This window comes from Sorghum bicolor, chromosome 9 (assembly GCF_000003195.3).
Source record: "Sorghum bicolor cultivar BTx623 chromosome 9, Sorghum_bicolor_NCBIv3, whole genome shotgun sequence".
NCBI lineage: Eukaryota > Viridiplantae > Streptophyta > Magnoliopsida > Poales > Poaceae > Sorghum > Sorghum bicolor.
In genome coordinates this window covers 2,963,180-2,987,571 of record NC_012878.2, presented here as the reverse complement: position 1 = coordinate 2,987,571, position 24,392 = coordinate 2,963,180, and the positions used below count along the sequence as shown (strand labels likewise).

The 24,392-nt window shown below is 41.8% G+C and overlaps 4 protein-coding genes across 5 annotated transcripts; 2 read left to right on the top strand and 2 right to left on the bottom strand.

The window, feature by feature from the left end:
* Nucleotides 327-1,184, top strand: LOC8071283. Its single transcript, XM_002440496.2, has one exon. It carries the CDS (start codon nucleotides 327-329, stop codon nucleotides 1,182-1,184), a length of 858 nt encoding a protein of 285 aa, XP_002440541.2.
* On the bottom strand, nucleotides 2,199-3,530 carry LOC8071282. Of its 2 annotated transcripts, none has more exons than XM_002439188.2 (2): nucleotides 3,365-3,530; nucleotides 2,199-2,663 (listed from the first exon to the last, which is right to left on the bottom strand). In XM_002439188.2, the coding sequence occupies exon 2, from the start codon at nucleotides 2,652-2,654 to the stop codon at nucleotides 2,448-2,450; it is 207 nt and encodes a 68-aa protein (XP_002439233.1). In that variant the 5' UTR covers nucleotides 2,655-2,663; nucleotides 3,365-3,530; the 3' UTR covers nucleotides 2,199-2,447. The 2 variants fall into 2 exon arrangements, with proteins under 2 accessions (XP_002439233.1, XP_021302859.1); XM_021447184.1 differs by lacking the exon at nucleotides 3,365-3,530 and adding an exon at nucleotides 3,019-3,313.
* Nucleotides 7,467-8,877, bottom strand: LOC8068189 (peroxidase 2). Its single transcript, XM_002439187.2, has 2 exons — nucleotides 8,574-8,877; nucleotides 7,467-8,383 (listed from the first exon to the last, which is right to left on the bottom strand). Exons 1-2 carry the CDS (start codon nucleotides 8,799-8,801, stop codon nucleotides 7,631-7,633), a joined length of 981 nt encoding a protein of 326 aa, XP_002439232.2. The 5' UTR covers nucleotides 8,802-8,877; the 3' UTR covers nucleotides 7,467-7,630.
* Nucleotides 16,598-18,250, top strand: LOC8068188 (peroxidase 42). The gene is made up of 2 exons (XM_002440495.2): nucleotides 16,598-17,047; nucleotides 17,308-18,250. The coding sequence occupies exons 1-2, from the start codon at nucleotides 16,802-16,804 to the stop codon at nucleotides 18,064-18,066; spliced, it is 1,005 nt and encodes a 334-aa protein (XP_002440540.1). The 5' UTR covers nucleotides 16,598-16,801; the 3' UTR covers nucleotides 18,067-18,250.

Below are 24,392 nucleotides of genomic sequence, written 5' to 3'. Positions count from 1 at the left end.
CCCATTGGTGTTGTACATATTGTAGCCCTAGCCTATTCACCCCCCCGATTAGGGTATGCAGTGTTTCTCTACATGGTATCATGAGTTTAGGGTCCTAATCCTAGGTTTCCTTCCCTGCTTCCGCCTCCTCTGCGCCCTAGGGCGTCACGCCGTCACCACCGCACCAGGGCGCCGCCTCCAAGTCGCGCGCCCCTCAGGCCGCCGACTCCCCACGCCGCAGTCCAGGCCGCCGCCCCCTAGGTCGCCGCAGTCCATGCCGCACGCCTCCCAGGCCGCCGCCCCCCAGGTCGCCTCACCAGGGTCGCCGTCTCCAAGCCGCGATCGCCATGTCGATTTCGTCGTCGACTTCTTCCACCATCTCTGGCGCCATTTGTGCCCAGACAGCTGGCGCGATGGGGGACGTTGTCGCTCCTCCCTTCTACATCGCATATGCCTCCGTCAAGCACGTCCCGATCGCCCTCAGCCTCGAGCGCCCCAACTTCTCCAAGTGGAAGGCGTTCTTCACCACTCTCTGCGCCAAGTACGGGCTGCTCGGTCACATCGATGGCACAGAGGACGCACGCCCGGCTGACCCCACGTGGTCCCAGCCTGATGCCTGCATCCGTGGCTGGATGTACGGCTCCATCGATGATCAGGTTCTCGACCTCGCCATGGAACCTGATCAGGATGCGCATGCCCTGTTCGTCTCCGTCGAGGCTCTGTTCCAAGCGAACAAGGAGTCTCGCGTTGTCGTCCTCAGACAAGAGTTCCACAGCATGTCCCAGGGCGACCTCTCCATCGACGCCTACGCCCAGCGGATGAAGCACACCGCCGATGCCCTCTCCCCGCGGCAACTTGTGCTCAATCTGCTATGTGGCCTCAACGCTCGCTTCGCCAACACTGCCGACATCATCACCAACACAACGCCGCTGACCGACTTCAAGGTTGCCACCAACATGCTTCGCGTCAAGGAACTTCGCCTTGGCCTTGGCAACGAGGGCAAGGAGACCTCCGCTTCATCCCTTGTTGCGTCCACTGTCTCCTGTATCTCCCCGTCCTGCAGGTCCACTTCCTCCCCGACGTCTAATCGCGGAGGCAATGGCAGAGGCAAGGGAGGCAAGGGCAAGGGGCGCGGTGGCTACGGATGCAACCAGCAGCAGCAGCATGGCACTCCACAGGGCTTCGGCGGACGTCAGGCCCCTTAGCCGGTCGGCCCTTGGGTTAATGTGATTTCATTGCATGTCATTGCGAGTTCAAGATCACACGATCAGGTGTTTCGTGCAGGTCATTGGTGTGGAACAGAAAGTTGTCATTACTGCATTCCCCTAGGCTTGGAACTTTGCTTTGTTTTAGTTTGTACATATGCTACATGTAGCTTACATGTGTTTGGTCAGTTTTGAAACATGCAATGGATCGTCCTGATGCATGTTGTTTGGTCAGTTTTGAAACATGCAATGCTACGTGTAGCTTACATCATGTGTGTGCAAATGCTGAATCATATCCACAGCTCTGTAAATGCTAAACCATATTTTACATGATTATTACTCGGATTCCTTATTAGTACTATAAGTAATAACAGGGGTCGGATGCTAGTACCTGATCTTACCGTATTTCTTTCTCGTCGTCCATGTCCTCACCTGACTACCATCATCGCCGTAAATGCATTCACCTGGTGGTCGTCAAACAACATATAAGCTCAATCACACACCGTCTCCAGTCCAGTACACAATTGGATAAGCTAGCCCTGATGTCACGTCTAAGACCAGACCCATGGCCTACGAAGCCTTTGTTGCGGTCCAGTCTGAATGTCCGATCCTCCTATTGCACCGCCAAGGAGGCCTTCTAAACGAACAACGCTTCAGAGTCCAGACAGATGTTTAATGGTATCAGTTTAAAAGAAATCGTTTATGGTCATCCCGATAAGTATAGGACACTCTCCCCCTCCCCCCGAGCAATTGAGAAATATCAGTGCACATTCAGAAGAACAAATAAATGTCACTGGCTGCACAGCACAGCAGTCTAATATAAAGATTAATACATTCTTACAGCTTAGTGTCAGCGCCAAATATGTCACAGGCTGCAACAGAAAATACATGCTAAGGAATGAATTTGACTGTCAAACAGTAGCAGCTAAATAGTGTTGTGGTCATTCAAAACTCATGCACTGGAATTATTGTCGTCAGAGACCAAGAAAGACAACAAGATCATCAAACATAATATAACAGGAAAAAACATCAATCATGAAACCGAAAGGTCAGAGCAAAAGCAATCCATAGACTATTTTCTTGGGGCTTTAAGGCGCAACAAGTGCCACAGGGGGCGCAAGATAACCCAATTCTGAGGAGGAACACAAGGGGACGTGATCTAAAATAAAATCCTTGATCAAAATTACTTATTAGCTGAAAACTTTGCAGTCAAAAAAACTAAGGTGGTTACAGAGGCTATATTATCTCGTTCCCAACATCATCCTACTTGTCTTTGCTTTCCTCTGCTACCTGCTCATATCGACGTTTGAACTTTGCAATCTGACCAAGGCTCTGAGCCATTTGTCGCTTGGCCCTCATATGGTACACTTTGCCAGTATGGTTCACCTTGGTCATCATGATATTGATCAGCCTACCACTCTGCGTCACATATGAAATCCATTGCATCTGAGGATGCAGTCCCTTCCTCATCCTTCAGACCTATTCAGAAGTAGCCAGGCGAGCAAATTCATCAGTTAAATAAGGTTGATGATGGGATTTACTGATGCTGAACTTGTTTGTGAGTTATAATTTTTGATTGATCACTACAGACCAAATAGATGTAGCTAATGAACGTCTAATGTCTAGAAGAGTCAAGAGATGTTAATCAAGGAGGCAATACAGCTAACTGCCTAGAGCTATCATCATCTAGAGAGTATGTAGCATGGATATAGATTCGTGTATCGGTATCGGATTGATATGAATACACAGATACGTCATTTTTCTCAAAAAAAAAGGCAATAAACGGATACACGTTTTATTATTTTTTTTTAAAAAAAACATATAAACAAGGTACATTAAAATTAGTGGCAGCAATCAGCACGGATGGATGGATGCTCTCTCGACGCTGGCTCCAATTATTTCATTTCACAGCGTGACTCCAATGGTAGGCATTGAGCTATATCCCCCTGACGCAGCTCTCCAATATCTACCATTCCTCCTCCTACCGACACCAAATCAGAGTCAGATCTCCACCACTCGCTCCCCCAGCTTCCACTCGTTTCAAAAACAAGGAATAATAACTGACTGGAGGTCGTCATTGAGGATGGAATCAAATCAAGCAGCTAGTGACTAGATCAAGAGGGAAAGAAAGAAAGAAAGAAAGAAAGAAAGAAAGAAAGAAAGAAACAAGGGGAAATCACCAGAGGTTGCTGCTGAATCACCACCGGGAATTGCTGGAGGAGGACGTTGCCGGCGTGCGGCGTAGCTCTGCGAGTCAGCCGCCGATGCTCCTTCCCGGTGGAGCGTCGCCGGAGATCGACGGCGCTAGCGCGGGTCGTGTCGCCGGCGGGCGGGCGGGCGGGCGGGCGGGCGGGCGAGTGGAGGCAGGTGCGGCGGCTGTGTGCGAGCGAGTGGACTGCTTGCGAGGGTTAGTGGACGGGAAACGTTGCTGGGCTGGGCCGTATCGATGAAAATGGGTCGGGACGTCTTGGCCCACGTATCACAATTATTATTATTTTTTTTATTTCAGATACGTCGGAGGTGTGAGCCAGAGCTAAGAAAATAGAAGAGAGACAACCTGAGTGGCGAACTGCTGTCCGTCGGATTCAATTGTATTTTTAGGCATTTATTGCATGTTTAGTTCTCCGTAGAATATAAAATATAAAATACTAATTATTTTAGAACGATAAAATATAAAATGCTAAAATTTTTGGGTTATGTTAGTTTCATCTAAAATACAGAATTTATTATTTTTATTATCGCCTCTTAAGGTTTTTTGGCTTTCTTTTGCCTTTTGAGGTGAAAATCTAAAATGGAGAATGACAATTATTTTACTAAAAATTTTAAATACTATTTAGTTTTATTATGCAAAATGATAAACCAAAACATACAATTTTTTAGATGAGAGAGGCACTAAACACCCGCTTTTGGCTTACCCAGTAACCAAACTAAGAGCGTCCTCTCTGCCAATTTTGAAATAGCTGGCTAGATTTACAAATAATAGAAAAAAACACTATAGGGGATTTGAGCTGTGAGAGAGATTTCTTGAAAATCGTACTAGACTAGCTATTTAGTAGTCGTTAACTATATGATCTCCTCTTCTAATAGCCAATAATTTTTTTTTTCTAAATTAGCTATCTGGAAACCATTGGCGGAGCTACATGTAGGCCAAAGAGGGCCATGGCTCCTCCTTGATCATAGAAAACTCCATTAAATATCTATTAAACTAGATATTAAGATCAATAAATATACATATTAAGTAAAAAATAGTGCTAATGATGCCCTCTTGTTTTCCTATCAAACTCCGCCACTGCTTGGAACCATTGAAGACGTCCTAAGCAGCAGCCATGCACTACAGTTAAAATTCCTGATATCAACCGTCCCATACTTTTCAAAGTAAAAAAAGTTTTAGCTCCATAATCAAGTATCCAAATTAAAATCTGATTACATCATCATGATCCATGCAATAAACTCTTCAAAATAAGGACTCACATAAATACATTTCGATTATTTTTAATGAACATTTATCACATGATGAATATGTATTTAAAGATAATTATTGAACATTACATTAACACTGAACAAATATCACAAAAAATAGCACAGAACATCATATGTATACTATGGGAGCATCACATATATAATAAAATATAAAAAAGGAAAAATACTACTGAACATCACAAATAGAAAAAAATGTTACCGAACATCAGAAAGTACATCGTCGAACATCACATTAATGCTACATGAGTATTGCAGAAAATAACATAAGAACATTATATGTATACTAAGCGAACATCATATATCATGAAATGTAAAAAAATAAAAATAAAACTAGTGAATTAATTACTTATAGTCAAATTAAAAGGAAAAAATACTACCATTACAAATACATGGTAGAACATCACAATTAAGACTACACAAACATCGCTAACTATATCATAAAACATCAGATATATACTACGCGAACATCACATTAAGATTACACAAACATTGCTAAACACAATATATAACACCATATGTATACTACGCAAATATTATAAAAATATAAAATAAATAATAAAATTAGTGAAGTAATTAATTAAAATCGAATAAAAAGAAAAAACTACCAAACATCACAAAATATATCCTAAAGCGTCAATGTATACTTACTGAACATCATAAAATACATCGTAGAATATCACATTCATACTACGGACATAAAAAAATATATCATAGAATATTATATACATACTACATGAACATCACATGTATACTGCGTGAATATTACATGTAAACATATATTAAAATAAATAAATAACTTAAAAAATAAAATAAAAAGATCACATTTAGAGCAAAATAGAACTAGAAATGAAAATCAAAATAAAATAAATCCACATGAAATATAAACAAAATTAAAAGAGAAGTAAATAGAAGAAAAAGGAATAAAGAACATGAAAAATGGAATTAAAAAAATATTAGTTGGGACAAAAGAAAAATGAATCAAATAAAGATAAATTAGAAAAAATGAAAAGAAGAACAAAAGGCCACATAAAAAGAAATAAAAAATAAAGAAAAGGAAAAAAGTAACACACAAAAGAAATAAAAGGAAAATAAAAGAAAAAAGTACGATAAAACAACACCAAGAAAAGAAAAAGAAAAAAAGAAAAACAAATAGAAGGTCTACGGGTCTAGAGGAGGTCAGCTGATAAAATAGAGGTCAACGGGGATAGAGGATCGCCTTGTCTAACTCCCTTTTGCAATCGAAGGTTTTTTCCAGGTACATCATTCACAATTATTACTACAAAAGTTCTAGAGGAGAGAATTGTAGTAATACAAGTTAACCATTGAGCTTCAAAGGCTTTGTCATGGCTTCCACCATTACATTCTGCTCTATATTATCAAAAAACTCTCTCAAAGTCTAGCTTAAGAATACCCACTTCTTATATGGAAAGCCCAGGCTAGATTGTCTTGAATGGTTCTGGTCATGATAAATCCATACTAATTCTAAAGAACTAATTGTGACACCTTCTTTCTTGGGACAAACTTTATTATTCTAAAAAGCTAGATAGGGAGCATAAAAATCCTCCTTTTATAAGGCCAGTCTCAGTTGAGAGTTTCCAAGACTGCCATATCATGTGAAATGAAATGAAACTTGGATGAAACATCCACTCTCAATGGAGAGTTTCATTTCATAGTTTTATAGGCATTTAATTCCAAGACTCATAGAGAGTTGGTAACCGTGCCAAGAGAGTTTCATCTAGATGAAACTCATTTCTTCTCTCTCTTCTTAATACACTGCCATGTCATCAAAAAAGCCTATGTGGTAACCTATTTAATGCAAATGAAACTCAAATGAAACTCTCATTGAGACTGGCCTAATTGGTCAATAGTTTTCGAGGAAACCATTATTGAATGCATCCAAGCTAGGTGCTTCATCTGGAGGCAGTGACTTGATTACGAGGTCATTATTTTCTTCCTTGGTAAAAGGTTTCTCAAGAAAGGAAGGTTCAAAATGAGACATAATGAGATTGGCCACATCAAAGAGTTATTTTGGAATTCAGATTTCCCCCATCTTTCCTTGAAGGCTTCCAAAAGCAGCATGGCATTTCACTTTTCAATGATGATTGAACATGCCCTCTCCAGTGGTAGAATCTAAAAGTTATCAAATTGTTTCTATGCCTTATGGTGGCATTGCATGAAAAGGTTTTGTTTTAGAGGCACCAAACTTAACCCATTTGACTTTTCCTCTTTGTTTCCAATAGATCTTCTACTGATGGAACAAAGAGATCATTTTTTTCTTTCAAAATTTCTCTGAAGTTCCACTCCGCTAAGCTTAAGTCTCTGTATTCTTCAATGGTTTCCAATAGGGAGATGACTAGTTTTACACATTAGCGACTTTAATTTAGACTTGAGATTTATAGCTGCCAGCCCTTAAGCACTCATCTTGATTTTTGAATGTGCAGACAGTTATCTCCATATCGATCTCTAGTCTGAATCCCAAAATCTTACTAGAAATTCCAAAAGCTTTTCCAATTATTATTTTGGCCCAAACCACAAACATACAGTCTGTTTCTGGTTTCATAGCCCATCCCCACAAGGTTAAATACAATATGTGCTTTAATCTGGTCTTTCCATCGCTGAACCATCTATTATTACAAGTGTAAGCTGAATAATTGCTTCATTGCATTGTGATGTCAAGATCAAAAAAGGACAAACAAGTGTTGAGAATGAAGCAACAAGAGCTTCATTCTATGAGTTTGGACACAATGAATGGTAACTTGTGTACCACCTATGAAACATTATATAAAATAGAGGCACTAGAAAAAAATTTAAAACCTATAACGCAATCAATTAACGGTACACCTCTGAAGGTACAAGAGCAACAAGAGCTGAGAATGAAGCGACAAGTGATCAAAACTCATATATGCAATGCAAGAATAACAGTGGTGGTGGAAACAACTGATGGTGGTTGATCTTGCTTTCCGGCCTCAGTTACCACTGTTGGTGGCGCCGCAGACTCTCCTGATCTCACCCTGGTTGCCGGTGAGCACCTGGATACCTCCCATCTTGACCATCGCCGCCGCGAACCGTGCCATCCATGCGACCGGGTCGGCAGCATTGTCCTGCACCATCTTGTTGGTGGTGGCATTGCTCGTCAGCGTCTGGTCCGACGTGAACATCACCTGCCCGGTGGCCAAGTTGGTGTAATACTGGTTGCTCAGCCTGTTGGGGTCTGTCACACGGTTGTTGTTCAGCACGGTGCCACCACCGCCTTGCGATGGGCACACTGTCTTTAGCCCTTGGGCGAAGCTGCCGTTCATGGTCGTGTCCACGGTGGGGTACAGCCGGGGCGTAACGAAGGAGCAGTGCGTTTGGCCAAAGGAGTGTGCGCCGGAGAGCGCCACCAGGTCAGTGGAGCTGAGGCCCTTGTTGTTGAAGCTCGTGATGAGGTCCTGGACCTGCATGTTGGGTCCAGGGAGGTTCCCAAAAATGTTGTTCGAGTTGGACACGAATCCGTCGCGCCGGCCACCGGGCATGGCGAAGCCGAAGCCGCCGGAGAGGATGGCGGAGTCGCGCGCCGCATAGGCGAGGATGTCGGCGCAGGAGACGACGCCTTGGCACTCGGCCTCCACGGCCGCCTTGATCATGTTCACTTCAGCGTAACCACGTAGCGGGATGGCTAACTTCTCAGGCTGTGAGTTGCTATTGGATTGGTCGAGCAGAATGGAAGCGTCACAACCCTGAAACGAGAAATCAATTCATCTGTTGTCAATTATTACTTACACATGATTACACATGAGTGCTTGTAGTGCTATAACATATATAAACTGTACATTGTGTTTGACATTTTGTTGTAACCAGGCATTGTTACTCACAGTTTCATATAAAAGTATATGTCACAAATTATGGAGGACAAGCTGAGATCGTTACCCTGACGAAGCAGTCATGGAAGAAGAGGCGCACAAAGGCGGCAGCCATGGTGGGGTCGTTGGAGATGATCTTCTGAGTGGCGTTGCGGACAGCCTCCTCGGCTTTTGGGCACGACGACTTGTAGAAGTCGTACTGCAATGCTGTACCAGACGCCGTGCTCATTGCAGCAGCTACAGCGATCAGGATGATCACTAAGGCCTGGCACGTTGAGGTCGCCATTATTGCCATGTCTCGGTGTAAGCTATACAAAGCTTTCAGAAATATAATCTCGATCTGTGTGTGAGAGAGAGATGTGATGAATGGAGTGTTTGATGCTGACAGCAGTGTGGGTCTCCGCAGGTATTTATAGATAAAGATGCTAGGAAACAAGCGTCGTTGCTAACTCATCTCTCTCAAGTGCAGGGAGATAGTTCGTCCACTGCTTTTTCTGTTTTGTGTTTGAATAATGTAAGTCAACTACTGAAATAATGATTTGTGAGGTTACTGCTAATGCTACACCATAAACTTGTTACAACTGTTGGTTGTTCGTTCAGTTAGCTCTGCGCCGATCGATCATAGACATATACGTGCTAGCTTATTAATCTCGTTCAGGATTAGCTAGAAGACTTTAGTTTGAGCTAGCACATTGAAATTGTGGTGTGAAGAGTTAGAAATTCAATGTCACTGATGAGAACCTAGCTAGCTATAGTTTAGGGCAAGATTCCATGTACCTAATAATCAAGCTGTATGTTGACTGAGATTTGGGAACCTCGACCGACAAGCTGAAGCAACGACCTAGAATGAAATGGCCGGCGGTTGACTAGCTACCTACATGTTTCATACTTGTTGGAAAAGCATTGTACATGTCTGATCAAGAACGTTGTCTCTCTTTTATTTATTTGATCTAAGACACGATGTGTTTATATTGATTGAGGTCGCATATGATTGTACATGGACATATCTTATTTAGAGATAGTTATTTGGGGACAAATATATGTATTGCTCGAACATTCTCTCTGCTAATTGTTGCTTATTTTTGTTAACAAAGAATGTCAACCAACTGGCGGGTCGTTACCACACAGAATCCACATTTGAATACTATACATTCTCTCCACTAATTTTTGCTGACAACCGGTTCTATATATATCCTAGTACCATGTTAAAATTTGTCAGCAACACATTAGCACGTTATCACCGACACAGCTGAGCACGTCTTCCTATGCATAAAGTATATAGATGCATTGGGTGTGACTCTGTAACTTAATTAACGTAATGTTTTTTTTTACAATGTTCATATATACTTCGTACACGTGTCCTGGTGTGGAGTTATACATGGTACTAGGATTTAACATTAATCTTCACGTTGCCGGTGTTTATTTTATTTGCACGCATTCTAGTTGTTAACAAAATTTACATATATACTGGATGGCGGTGAAGGACAAGAGAGATTACACACGTTGGCTAGCTGTTGTTGTTGACTTGAGTTTGGGCCAAATAAAAAAAAAATCATATCTAGCTGCCACTGCCAATGATTTTGGAGGTTGCATTGTAATAGGGATATGCGTGCTTCATATTAGCAGGCATAGACTGAACTAGATGCAGGGACGACATGACGAAGAATATTGCACAGAACATAGAATCGAAAGAAAAGCTGATTTATTGATCATCATAAAACTATACCTGATTCGGACATAATCATAAGCATGTATGTACGCCGTCGGACAAACATACATTTGATATAGAACAATTAATGATGATGTGTCTGTTGATTAATAGTTTCTTTGGAAAATAAATTCTGATTAAGAATTATCATATACTATTGCTAATTGGAGGACCAAACCAATCCTTCATCTAATCCTCAAGAAGTGCATTAAAGAAAAAGATTAGGTCGGTGACTGCAAGTGTGGTGTCTATGTGAACATTCAAGGTCATTTAGAAATTATAATTTTGAATTTTAAAACCTAGCTATGAACTTAGAATACATATTTGAGACTCTAAATGACTTTAAATAAAATACAAAGTTATAGATTGTAACGAGAACTACAACTTTGGTATGGACTGTGGTTGTTTGAAAATTTTAAATTTTAAAATCTATGAATTTAAAACAATATTTTGGGTCTCATAACCACTTCGAATAAAAAATTTCAATTATAAAGAAGTAGATCACATTGAGGGCTACAATTTTGATATATAGTTTGTCTACATCAGATTTTATATGAAAAGTTATGAAAGATTTTTAGTTGCAACTATTTATAGAGACAAGATGTCTGCCTCTGAAAATTGACTTTTAGAGATGGATGCTTAGAACGGCTGCTTCTATTAATAGTGATTTTGAGAGAAGAGCATCTTAAGATACTCGCCTATGAAAATTGATTTACACAGACCGGTGTCTTAAGGTGTCTGTCTGACTGTAAAACATTTTTGGAGGTGACCATTTTTCTAGAGACCACTCGTCCATTTATGGAGGCGCCCCTAAATATATTGGCCATTTTTCATAAAATTGATTTTAGGAAACAACCTCTCTTAATAATAGAGGTGGACTTATTTAGAGACCGCCTTAGTAAATGGTTAATCGGCGTACAGATAGATGCCCGCATCTGAAAATTAATTTACAGAGATGGGCATTCTAAAGTTCAGTCGCTATTAACAAAGGCGGCCATTGTAAGCGCCTTCTCTAAAAATTGATTTTTGCATATGGCTATCCTATGATGTTTGTCTCTATAAATAATTACATCTAAAGATAATCCATAACTTTTTTATATGAACTTGGATTGCAAACTTTATATGAAAATTGTTGGCTCAACATGATCTACAACTTTAGTGTTCAAAATGTTATTTTAAGTTCACGGATTCTGAAAATTTTCAAAAAATATTGAATGTTGGCAATGTTCTACTTCAATACAATCTACAACTTTGTGGTTGAAATTTTTTAGATTTTAAGTTGTTTAGAATCCTAAATTTCTGTGTTTTAATTTTATAGATTTTGAGATTCAAAATTTAAATTGCCTTAAATGTTCAGATAGTTAATATCAAAGTTATAGTAGCCGACATCTACATTTTTGTTGTGGCTAATTTTTTATTTAAAGCTTTTTAGTGTCTCAAATATTTGCTTTAAACTCACATATGTTGATATAACCAAAATTTTGAAATTTTCAAACAATCTCACATAGGACACACCCTTTATTAAAATTGTAGAGCTCAACAAGATCTAAAACTTTATAATTGAAACTTTTTTATTTAAAATTACTGAGATGCTAAAAATATTTAATACAAGATTACAAAACGCTATACAAAATATAGCTATCTAGGTATACTTATAAAAGAGTGTGTCTAGTCCAGCGGTAGAGAAGCTTTATATGTGTGCCGAAGCTCTTAACTATTTACCAGACACAGACGTGTTATGCGTCTCTGAAGATGGATTTTAATTACCTCCGAAGATCGTTTCCATAGCAGTGTTTCTAGAAAGCTTTAGAGCTGAGCCATATGTGTACCTTATTATAAGAAGATATATGGTAGTTAGGGATTATTAACTGGAGAAGGGGGAGGTAGGTAGTTATCATTCAAAAACAATTTTTTGGACAAGGGTAGACTGTCCGCCTCCGTGTTCTTGTCTGTGTAAATCGCTATTTTCGGAGGCAGTCAAATGCTCGCCTTCAAAAATAGATTGAAAAATACAAAAAAAAATCCAAGTGATTGAGCCTAGGCCTCGATCTAGGCCTCGCGCTATATCGATCCAAGACCCACCGATCACGTCGTCACCGCCGCTGGATCTCCTACGTAGGCTCCAGGGTGTGCCATGGCTAATGCCGCTGGATGTCCTACATGGGCCTAGAGTCAACGACACTACTGCTCCTACATGGGCTTCGAGGCGTGCCACCGCCAGCGACCGATCCTATGCAGTCCATGCTGAGAGTAAGAGAATGAGAACAAAGAAACCCTAAGTCGCCGCCGGTCAATGTTGAGAGAAAGAGATAGGAGTGAGAAACCCTAAGAGTGTGAAACCCTAAGTGTTGCTTTTTACCATTTTTAGACGCAGACATTTTATGAAGCCCGCCACTATTAATTGATTTTGAGAGATGGACATCGTAAATAGATTTTGAGAGGTGAATAATTTTTTGGCTGCCTCCATAAATAAAACAACAGTCACCATAAATTCTCAGGTATTTTATTAGGAGACACGTAAGTTTTGTGACCGTCTCCATTAATGTTTGGGCCCTATCTCGTAAAATCATCTAAGTAGTGTATGCCACAACTAGTTTTTTCAAAGTTTATAACTTTGAACCCTATCTCTAGGAATGTCAATGGAGAATTTTCTATCGAGGGATACTTCCCCATCTCCATACCTATATGGAGAAAAATTCCTCGTCTCCCATGATCGCTCATGGGGAGCTTTTCCTCCCATTTCCATCCCCCAGCAGGAATGGTATCACCAGCAAGGAACCCGCCCCGTTAGAAATGCAACATTTTGAGAGGAAAAGCAAATTTATGATGTCAAATCAATATAAACTGAACAAGCAAGATTTCATTTTACAAGAGACATTTGCTTTAGGGTTTAGTTTGCTATTTATACTAAGCTATGTACTGAGTTTTTGCTCGAATTTAACATGCCAAGGGGCTAATTTAGAGTAAGAGTGAGTTTGTGGAGTAGGTACACCGGAACGAGGACAGGGATGGTTCTCCATCTCCGGCCCTGTGAACCTGACATGTACTATCTTTTTCCTATTTGAGTCCCCATGAGGATTAAATCGCCTTCATCTCAATCCCCTAATAGGAGAATTCCCCTTATGATGAATTGAGGCGCGGGTCGCTATTGCCATCTCTAACTCTCCCCTATCCCCCTTGAGTTGTTTTGTGAGAAGTACAGTGATCCATGGGATCACTTGTTGAGCACTCTTCTACAAAAAGGAGTCCCGTCCATCTACTTTCACCACATCTCATCATGCAACTTTACCAAGTTCTTCCCTTTGGCTCTACCATGGCTGACAAGACTCCTCGCTCCCCAACAACCACCAAATTGGCTAATCTCCACCCACTACAAAAGCCCCTGTGTCAAAAAAGAAACTTATTTCATCTCTCTTCATTAATTTATTACCACATCATAAAAACCGTTGACACCGAGGATAAAACCACTAGTACAGAGAAGCTATGTACATGCGATTCATAAGCCATTTGTACAAGCGTTTCTCAGAACCACTAGTGCTAAGGGCCAGTGGGAATGGATCTTTTCACTGGCGGATAACTGAGAACCGCCTATGAAAATCGAGGTTCAATTACGTCAACCGCCAGTGGAAATGCTTGTCCACAAAAATATAAATTAGGTTTTAAAAATAAGAAAAAAAAGATTTTAATCCTAGCAAAGTCGTGTATTTTTTCGCATAAAATTGCGTGCTTCGTGGCTAGTGGGATTCAATCTTGCATTGTGACCTCCCCCTCGCATGGAGTCTCCTCTACCGCTCCACCCATCACTCAATTATATCCATATTAGAGTTTGGTTACTAACATATTATCCTAGATCAAGCGTACATTGATTGTTTGAGGTACTAAATAAATTGAAATGAAAAAGTTGTCAGCTACAACATTTCATAACTTTTCAAGATCTACAACTTTTATATTGGTAGTTTCTCTATCCGAGGTTGGTTATAAAATTTGAATTTCAAATTTGACAAATTCGCGAACGCAGTTTTCGATGACAAGATGGTTTGAAATGAAAATGTTATCAACTATAAAGTTTCATAATTTTTTGAAATTTATAACTTTCAATTTGGTGTTTTTTATACAAGATTATTTAAAAAACTAAAAAAATCAATTTCAAATTATTTGTATAGGCGGTTTTCTTACCTTCTTAAGAAAACCGCATGTAGAAATATATCATTTCTACAGATGATTCTGGGAGGAAAACCGCATGTAGAAATAATTTTTAGCGGTGGTTCAGAACCATTTGATTTGTACTAGCCAACTTCAAGAGAAACCGCTTGTAGGAATAAAAAACCACCGCTGGCTTTTCATTGGCAGTGACCGACAGTGTATGGGTAAAGGACGATTAGCCAGCTCGAACGTATGTGCATAACTATTGTTAATTAATTCCATGAGTTTACCAGGCTAAGCTGTTACACCTATATGTCTATACTAGATCTAACAGCTTTTTGATATGCTCAACTTCTTCTGATCGAGCGGACTTGACCATATAGTTTATAAACTTGACCAGAAGTACGGTGGATAAACTACTGCGTATTTCAGTTGAGTATGCATGTGTTGTGTGAATGTAATGCTTATTATTTCCTAACTCAAGTCAAAGGCAAATAGGAATTTGACCTTTTAAAATTATAATACACACCCAATGGCACAATAAAAAGGATGGGAGTACCACCTAGATGTTAAGTAGGGGGACGTAATTAAGTTATGATATCCATTGTACCCGCTAATAATGCACTTGAGTTTATTCATTTTACCAATCTGAGCAAGCAGTTCATTTTATTTTACAACTCTAAGCTGGGAAATGAACTGGGTGTAGCACAGTTAGTTAGCTTGTGGTGGGACTTATTGCCCGAGTTCACGTCATCTATATTACATAAGTGCTTCTATTTTCTAAATTTATCTTATAATTTAATGGTGCTATTATACTTTTTATGTGGTAGACAATCGTGCCTATTGGTGATGAGGACTAGCTTAGTCTTTTAGATATGTTCATATATAGTAGGTGTACGTGTGTATGTGTTCATAGAGCTAACAAGTGTTTGCTAACAAGACAGGCACCTTTGCCGAGAGTCTTCTTTTGCCGAGAGCCAGACTTTCGGCAAAGCTGGCCTTTGCCCAGTGCTCAACTTTGCCGAGAGCTTAGCCGTCGGCAAAGGGTCTTTGCCTAGAGTCCTCCCTAGCTCTCGGCAAAGCATGCATGCATTCGTCTCTATAAATACCCTAACTAGAAGCAACCAACTAGTTTATAGAGTCCGGCTCTTGGCAAAGCTAGACCCTCGGCAAAGCTCCGGTTTCCCGTAGTGAATGTGATTGAAAATGAGGAAATCATAGATTAGTTGGAGGTGCATTTTTATTATATATTATATTAATGGGTTCTCTGTCCAAAAATAAACTTACATTCCCTGTGTTAGTCCTCTAAGCTAGGGTGTAGGAGTACTAGGAATAGGAACACAGAGAGAGACACAGACGAGAGCCGACACCACTAAAGTTATATTCATTTGTTCACTGATGACGTGGATTATTAACGACCCTTAAGCTGAGTTTAGAAAATGAATCTTGTCGACAATCAGACATCATAATTAGTGGAGGCATGCAATAATGTCAGTCAACCACCAATAAACAATATATTATGCACATCTTCTGTCCAAAAGTTTTAAAATATTTTAATATAACCATATTGTGACCTTATTAACGTGTCAGCAAATAAAAGCACTGTTATCCGTTTGGTTGCTTTGATTTCTTGTTCATGTGCAAGTGTTCCGGCCTGATGGATGGCGATGAGTAACAAGGCATATTCCACTGCACATAATGTATCTCTTTCTCTCTATATGTTTTTTTTCCAGATATAGGAGTAGTAGATAAACAAATCCAGCCACTAACCACTATATATACGTGAAGATGTACCATACCCAGAAGTGACAATGAGATCAAATTTCATTGAGCTTCATCATCTGAAACTTATACTAAACAGTTGACGACGTAGAGTGCGTTGACGTACTACGCTAGCAGTTGAGTCGACCACACGGCTTAAATAGTTGTTAGCTTATGGAACGAGAATGAATCATGTCCTAACACACATCTCCATATCACCTATTTTTTATTCCCGGATGAAATTAGCACGTATATACTTGTTGGCAAGTGGGAAAAACTGGCAATGTCAACACGCCTTTTGCAATTGGATCGCCAGCTACAGCGTATGTTGTACCAGCTAACGACTGTGTGCTAGTAACGACCTCCAAACAACATAATTCTCGCAGTTAACAACATGTTAACCAAGAACAAACTAGAAGAGCATGCATTCGTCTCTATAAATACCCTAACTAGGTGCCTCACATTGCCACCACACCAAGCATTCGCGTCTCTTTCAGTAGTAGACGAGATATCACATCCTTCAATAGCAGCTTGCTTGTAATATCCTAGCTACTATAGCTTTCTAAGATCGATCTTATTGGGTACGTGAATATACAAGGATTAAGGAGGAGAGCTAGCTAGCTTATTAGGTGAGATCATATATATATAATAAGCTGAAGATTTAAGTAGCAGCAGTGCACATCATGGCGATGCCGACGTCGACGTCAACCTGCAAGCAGGCCACGCTACTCATGGCGTTCGTCGTGGCTGCTGCCCTGAGCACGGCGACGACGTCGTCGGCACAGTCGCCGCTGCAGTACAACTTCTACGGCACATCGTGCCCGCTGGCGGAGGCCACGGTGCGCAACGTCACCGCTGGGATCATCGCCAACGACCCCACCATGGGCGCCGCCTTCATGCGCCTCTTCTTCCATGACTGCTTCGTCAGGGTAGGTATATATATATAAAACTTCTCTTTTAGATATATACTAAAGTCACCTCAGGGTATAACTACAGTACATTCTTATTATCATTGTCATCACACGAGAACACCACGTCGTCGTGTTATTCCAAAATGACATATATTGCCATGTTTGGCAACTCTCAACATATATATTTTAGTACTCGCATAGTACAATCATCAGCACGTACGTAGCTAGTATATGGTAATAATGCATGGCTCCGGCGGCTTAATTAATTTGCACTGCAGGGCTGCGACGCCTCGATCCTGATCGACCCGACGAGCAGCAACACGCAGGTGGAGAAGAAGGCGATCGCGCTGCGCGGGTACGCCGCCGTGAACACGATCAAGGCGGCCGTGGAGGCGGTGTGCCCCGGCGTGGTCTCCTGCGCCGACATCCTGGCCTTCGCGGCGCGGGACACGGCGGTCGTCTCCGGCGGCTTCCCCACCTTCGACATGCCCTCCGGCCGCCGCGACGGGACGGTGTCCAGCTTCATCGAGGTGCTGCAGAACATCCCGTCCCCGACCTTCAAGCTCCAGGACCTCATCAACAACTTCGCCAAGAAGGGCCTCAACGTCGACGACCTCGTCATTCTCTCCGGCGCGCACTCCTTCGGCCAGGCGCACTGCTCCTTCTGCAACGGCCGGCTGTACCCTACCGTCGACCCCACCATGGACGGCACCTACGCCGCCGGGTTGAAGACGGTGTGCCCGGCGCCGGGCAGCGGCGGCGGCGACCCGGTGATCGACAACAACCGGGTGACGGACCCCAACGTGCTCAGCAACCAGTACTACAGCAACCTGATGGCGGGGAAGGTGCTCTTCGTGTCGGACCAGCAGCTCATGAACACAAGCTACACGGCGGCCAAGGTGGCCAACAGCTCCGCTGACGCTGCCACGTGGATGAGCCAGTTCCAAACGGCGCTGGTGAAGATGGGCAGCATCCAGGTGCTCACCGGGACGGCCGGCCAGGTCAGGAAGTACTGCAATGTCGTCAACAGCAGCTAACGGATCGGCCGGCTCACTAGCCTGTTGTTCGAATATTGGTTCTAGAAATAGAACACAATTCCTCTGTAGCTGGCTACAAAATAACTTATTTTGTAACCATTTTGAGTTACGATAATTACTATATTAATTTACAAGATTATAGTAACTCCTTACTAAATGGTTTACTATAACATTACGGTAAATATCCCCATGTGTTAACCCAACTATCATAAATATGTATACATATTATCGTAAATTAGTATATAAAATTATCGTAAATGGAGGTGGCTACAGAATAACATATTTTGTAGCTAGCTACTGTCAAAGAAGAATATCGAAAGCCATACTCAATAGGTCACAAATATGGCCACAATAAGACTACAACCCACATCACAACTCGTATATGCAGAGATCTTGCGAAGCAAACCTCGAGAACAAAGGAAGCACCAACCATAGAGTTGACTATTAGGGATAAGTCTTATTTCCATTAACACGTATTACGTGTGCTAGCGAGTAATGACACTCTCTTCAGCCTGAGAGAATGATCGACTAAAGAGTAGTTTATAAGCGTTCTTATAAGCGTCTCTGGTTTTTTCTGGGTGTTTGCCCTGTCAGTAGGTCCTCTTTTTCCTCTTTTGCTGCTTGTTATCTTCGTTTCCTTTTCAATACTATTTTCAGTATACTGTTTCCTTAAAAAAATGACTAAAGAGTAGTTTACAGCCTAGCTAGGATCTACTTCCCCAAACAAACTTAAGTGATAGCTCGACTGGATCTAGCATCTTGTCCTGTTCAACCAGCCAAGCTGTGATTTATATGCCATTTCAAATTCTTGCGCAGTTCAAATATACCCCTGCAGGCTATATACTATAGCCAAGAGCCATGTGTTAGCTAGTTCATCCTGAACCAATGGCCTTGTGAGTATACAGGATAGCATAACAAAGGGTGCTCGTTTTCGGCACGAGAGTTCATAAATTCAAGTCAAACATCAGCTAACTCGATAAACTAGAATTAGTCTTGTCCACAGTTGCTAGTGGTCTAGTTATTTGTCATTTTTATAGACAGTACATGAAATTGTCAAATGCATTGAAAACGAAATAAACCTTCAAGCGGCAATGTCGGAGGAAAACACGCATATCTGCTTGACTCTATCCCCACAAGTGGCATTATAATATATATATGCTTGCATTGTTATCTGACTACAATTATAGGTGGTATATATGTGTGGTACTAATCTCGTCTCATTCATGGTTTTTTAAATAAGGGAACACAGTCTCATTTATCATTTTAGTAACTGTTTCAAAAATAAATTAATATATATGCAGCAAGTACTCTCTGCACGTATGATTGTAATGTTTGCGTGCTCATCCTCATCATGTCCTCATCCATATTATTGATACAAGTACCCTTGCTTGGGAGGTTACCATATCAAACATTCCCAGCGGCCAGCACGTCTCTCTTTGTAACAGGCATCAGATTGTCAAATAGTAGCTTGAATTGTGAGTGGCGACTGCTGGCCCACCTGGCAACCTACGCAGCTGTACAAAAAATGCCACATGGCATTCCAAATAGTATTTTAATTTAGTTTCTGCCATAATGATAGAAAGATCAATAATATGTACCTATTATTTTTTTTGTGAAACAAAGAAACTATACTTACGAAGTGGACTCCAACTCTCATTAAGCATCCCCAAAAGTTTGGGTTGCCAGTTTGTTTTCAACATGAGCTTTCATGTATGTTTTGTTTACAAAAGATTCTGCCACATCCATCTTGATAAGTAGGCTTAATTAAAAAATCATCTTGCTGATTAATTAGGCATTGAGTTTGCACATTTATGTTCTCAAAATACCCAAACCCCCCTTGTTCTTTAGGTTTGGCATGATATGCGCAATTTATTAATAATATGTATCATTGTGTGATACACTTCCATTTCAGTTGACATTCTTTGAATCACCTGAGACCCAAGAGTAGTTTACGGCTTGAGACTACTTCGCGGCCAAACAAAGTAAAGTGATTAGCAACTGGAATCTAGACTGTTATGTTCAACCTAGCTGTTGTTATGCAATTTAAAATTCTTAGCTTTTCATCATGAATCAAATGGACCTTGTGAAAGTGAATATACTAGCAAGGACACAAATAACAAAGCCTGCACGTTTACGGCGTGAGAGTTCCTAACTGAAGTCAAATAGCAGCTAACTCTAAAATATAATTTCTCATGTCCTCACTTGCGTGCTCGTTTACGGCGTGAGAGTTCCTAAACAGAAGTCAAATAGCAGCTAACTCTAAAATAGAATTTCTCATGTCCTCACTTGCTTGCTAGTGGCCTGGTTCTGTTACATTTTACTAGGTGAATTTCTCGCGCGTTGCTGCGAGATTTTCTTAAAAATAAATCATTGTATACATAGCATTATTATAAGATATTTAGTCTATTATATATGTACACATATGAATTTGACTTGCATGTATTTTATTGTATTAGATCTAGTAAAAAATTGCTAAGCTAATAAAACAAAACTAATATTTGGTCACATTATAGAGGAATTAATTGGTGATGAAACAAATAGTGTATGTACATGACTTGTATGTGAATATATTAAACATTTAAAGTATTTCACATGATATAGATGACATGGTTATTTTTTATAATTAATATAGAATGACATGGACTTAGTGGGAAATGATGTGGACATCTTGCATGAAGAGATAAAAGATTTATTGGGTCACTTAGTGGGGAATGATGTGGACACCTTGCATGAAGAGAGAATTCATCTAGTGAGGTTTAACTTTATAAGAGTTATAGATTACAGTCCATACCTGGAGTCAAATGCACTAAAAACTAAAAAAACCTGAAGTGCCAATAACGGTGGAAAGCATACAGTAATGCATGCGCCCATGTGGCATATCTAGTGGTGGATCTAGGGCCACGCCAGGGCTGCAGCCTTTGATCCATGTATAGATGGCTATGCAGCCTGCGGCCAGGTGGTCTGGCCCATGGTTCGGTGATTTGGCCTGATCCGAGCACGACTCGAGGGACCAGGCCATGTCTGGGCCGCCACCTAGGTACGCGGCACGACACGAGCCTGGCCCATTACAATGGTCGGTCCGGTGAAAATGAACTGTTAGTATAGTTATGAAATATTTTAACATTTGGTGAAAATGTTAATGAAAATGAGGTGTTGACGGCTTGATGGGCCGTGGGCCGACACGGCACGGTGTGCTTGACGGACTGGCATGGTACGAAAACTGGCCCATAGGTCGTGCCTTGAGCCAAAGGCTAGGCATGAAACCCGTAGAGGCACGGCTCGCTAGGCACGATAGCCCGTAGCAGGCCGACGATTTGCGGCACGACACGGCCTTATAGATCCATGGCCAAAGAAGCAACTTAATGGAGATAATAATTACAGTGCTATAAAATAAATGTAAAGGTACAAAAAAAATACGACACACTACAACAAAAAAAATTTGCTCACTATCAAAAATGAACTTTCGGGTTGGTTTGTAAAACTACCATTATGCTATTGATTGTAAAAGTTTTTATAGCGTCAGACATTTAACAATCCCTGGAAAAGCATTTTAGAGACGGTTTCATTAAGCAATCCATCTCTATAAAAGTACATTTTTCAGGGGGCAATTGATTTAGGACCACCACCCTTGCAAATAGTGTCAGATATCATAACCAGGGGTATCCAAAAGCAAAGAACTAAGAATCTCATTCTCACCTTTTTACAATAGGCTGAATAGCTGAACAGTTATCCCTCATTTCCACCCAAGACCTGATCACGAGGCCTAGGTGAAGCCGAGACCAGCCTACCAGTTCCACCTCGCCCCGAGGCTTAACCCTCAAGCCTCGAGTGAGACCGAATCATCTCTGCCTTGCTCGAGGCCTGATATCGGAGCCTCGGAGGACGCCGAGGAATTTCTGCCTCGCCTGACCCCGAGGCTCAGGCGTCTTTTCCCCCATTAGTGCGCTCGAGACCTCCTATGACGTCGTCCATCGTGTGGTCGTGGTACGGCAGGATGGGACGTGACTTAAATCCCGACAGCCACGCCCACGCTATGTAGAGTACGGCATGACGAGCATTGTGCTAACCACTCCCGTCACTGTGCTACCTCCCTCCATCACTATGCATACGGCCGAGTCCAGAGACGACGCTCAGATGTCAACCTGGGCTCCTGTGGCCATGCCCCCGTCAGACTCCATTGCATGATCCGTGGGAGAGGAGGCCTCATGAGTCCACGCCAGACAATGAACAGGGGTCGGCACGGCTGCTACAAGTATGGATGTCCCGTCCATAGGGCTGGTATGGCTCGGTACAGAGGCTACAGGAACAGGCACACCCATATGACGACTGTGACCAACTACAACATGAGGAATGGAGAGCCACTTTGCCACCGTACAACACCATACTTCACCCCACCTCAGATCAAGGCTATAGCATTGTAAACACCTATACATGTATCTACTGCCTCCCCTTGTGAGCTATAAAAGGAGGAGGCAGGGTCCCATTCAAGGAGAGGGCCACGACCAAGCCACACACTCACTCATTCATATATCCACGGGAAAGCAAGAGCACACCACCACCCGTAGTCACCCACGGTGCTGAGACCTAGGACTGGATCCCTCTCTCACACCAAGCTTTTAACCCCTACTATGAGCACCTTGGTACAGGATAATACAAGATCTCCACCCCCAACTGGACGTAGGGCATTCTTGGTCCAAACCAATATAAATCGCCTATGTTCTTTCTGTACCACCATCCGGTTTTTGGGCACGCAGACACAAATTCACTAGTTAGTGTTGGACCATGTGTCCAAACACTGATAAATATATTTTTAGTGGCAGTTTGTCGGTGTCTGGACATGTGTTCCAGACACTAACGAGTAATACGAGTCTGCGTGCCCTGAAACCTAGATAGTGATGCAAGAAGAATACAAGAGATTATACTGGTTCAGGCCAATGATGTCTTATGTCCAGTGTGAAGATGGAGACTTGTACTATTCTACACCCGAGATGCTTGTAGTAGGGGTTATAAGCGGGTTGCAAGAGAGGGTACGTGGCCTAGATCTCGGCTGGAGGTGAGTGTCTTCGTGTGTCCCTATGTTTGGGATCCTTCCTCCCCTTTTATAGCTCAATAGGAGTGAAGGGGTACACATGTTGGTGTTATAGCCTTTCCTTAGGTACAGGGTGAGAGATGGTGTCTACAAGGTAACGATAGGGTGTCTCCTCCTCGGAGCTGTAGTCGATCGTGATTGCGGCATGGTGGCTTCTGCTGATCGCTGGGCCATACCTGATGCTGTGGACTTGATGTTCGGCCCTATTCCTACCTTGCCGAGCCCTGTTTAGTGCCATGGCCTGCCCTTCCGAGGCCTCTTCCTTGATTTGTGCTTGGACACGGCAGCAATCGTTGTGGCTGCAGTGTCTAAGATTAGATGTCGCCCATTTCCTCTGACCCGCCGTACGTATAGTGACAGGCGTTAGATGCTGCAGTGATGGGAGCAGGTAGGACAGCGTGCACCATTCTCTATCGTAGTATGGGTGAGGGTGTGCCCGCGTCCCATCCTTGACGCGGTTATTGTGTGCGGGGAATCCAGGAACAGGGGATCTGGGCCGAGGACGGGGCTTGGGCGAGGCGGAGAATTCGCTTGAGGCTAAGGCTCGGGCGAGGTGGAGAACTTGCCCGAGGCTTAGACTAAGTCTCAGGCGAGTCGAGGAGGAGTCCCTGTCACTCTGGGCCTCCCCTGGCCGAAAGAGAGTAGTCGCAGCGTTAGGATGTTTGGGCCTTGAGGAGGCAGCCTTGGGGTACCCTGGTTTATGGTACCCGACACGGTTGCTTTAGGATAACCATCCCTAAACTATGTTTCCATATGAGGTTTTTGCTTAATGAAACCACCCTTGAAACTACTTTTTCCTCCTACATAATATATATTAACTAGTAGGGGCTCAAAACCCCCATGATTCTTTAAAAAACTATTTTTCACGGTCGTGGCAAGGCAACTGTAACTGAAACAATAAGTTGTTGGCTTAAATGAACCGCCCCTAAAATTTATTTATAATACTGTTTCTTCTCAAACTAAACCGCCTCCGAAATCATGTTTATTTTTTTAAAATTTCCTGCCAGATTTGAAATGTTCATTTCCCACCAAATTTTAGATGCATTTCATTCAAAATAATTTCATATATGTATACATTATTAAGGTACTAGCTAAATAATACACACTTGATTTACAAAGTATTTTTGGGTTACTTTAATTTACTAACTATTAACATTGTGATACCTGTTAACATTGAATAGAAGGGCCTTTGAGTCAAAGCGTAAAGAGCCTCATATACTGAGGGCCTTATCAGAGA

Bases quoted from the DNA above. Each gene is read 5' to 3' on its own strand.
- LOC8068189 (XM_002439187.2), bottom strand. From the start codon at position 8,801: ATGGCAATAATGGCGACCTCAACGTGCCAGGCCTTAGTGATCATCCTG. The intron at 8,384-8,573 runs GTAACGATCTCA...TTCTCGTTTCAG, and splicing joins TCCATGACTGCTTCGTCAGG to GGTTGTGACGCTTCCATTCT.
- LOC8071283 (XM_002440496.2), top strand. From the start codon at position 327: ATGTCGATTTCGTCGTCGACTTCTTCCACCATCTCTGGCGCCATTTGT.
- LOC8071282 (XM_002439188.2), bottom strand. From the start codon at position 2,654: ATGAGGAAGGGACTGCATCCTCAGATGCAATGGATTTCATATGTGACG.
- LOC8068188 (XM_002440495.2), top strand. From the start codon at position 16,802: ATGGCGATGCCGACGTCGACGTCAACCTGCAAGCAGGCCACGCTACTC. The intron at 17,048-17,307 runs GTAGGTATATAT...TTTGCACTGCAG, and splicing joins TCCATGACTGCTTCGTCAGG to GGCTGCGACGCCTCGATCCT.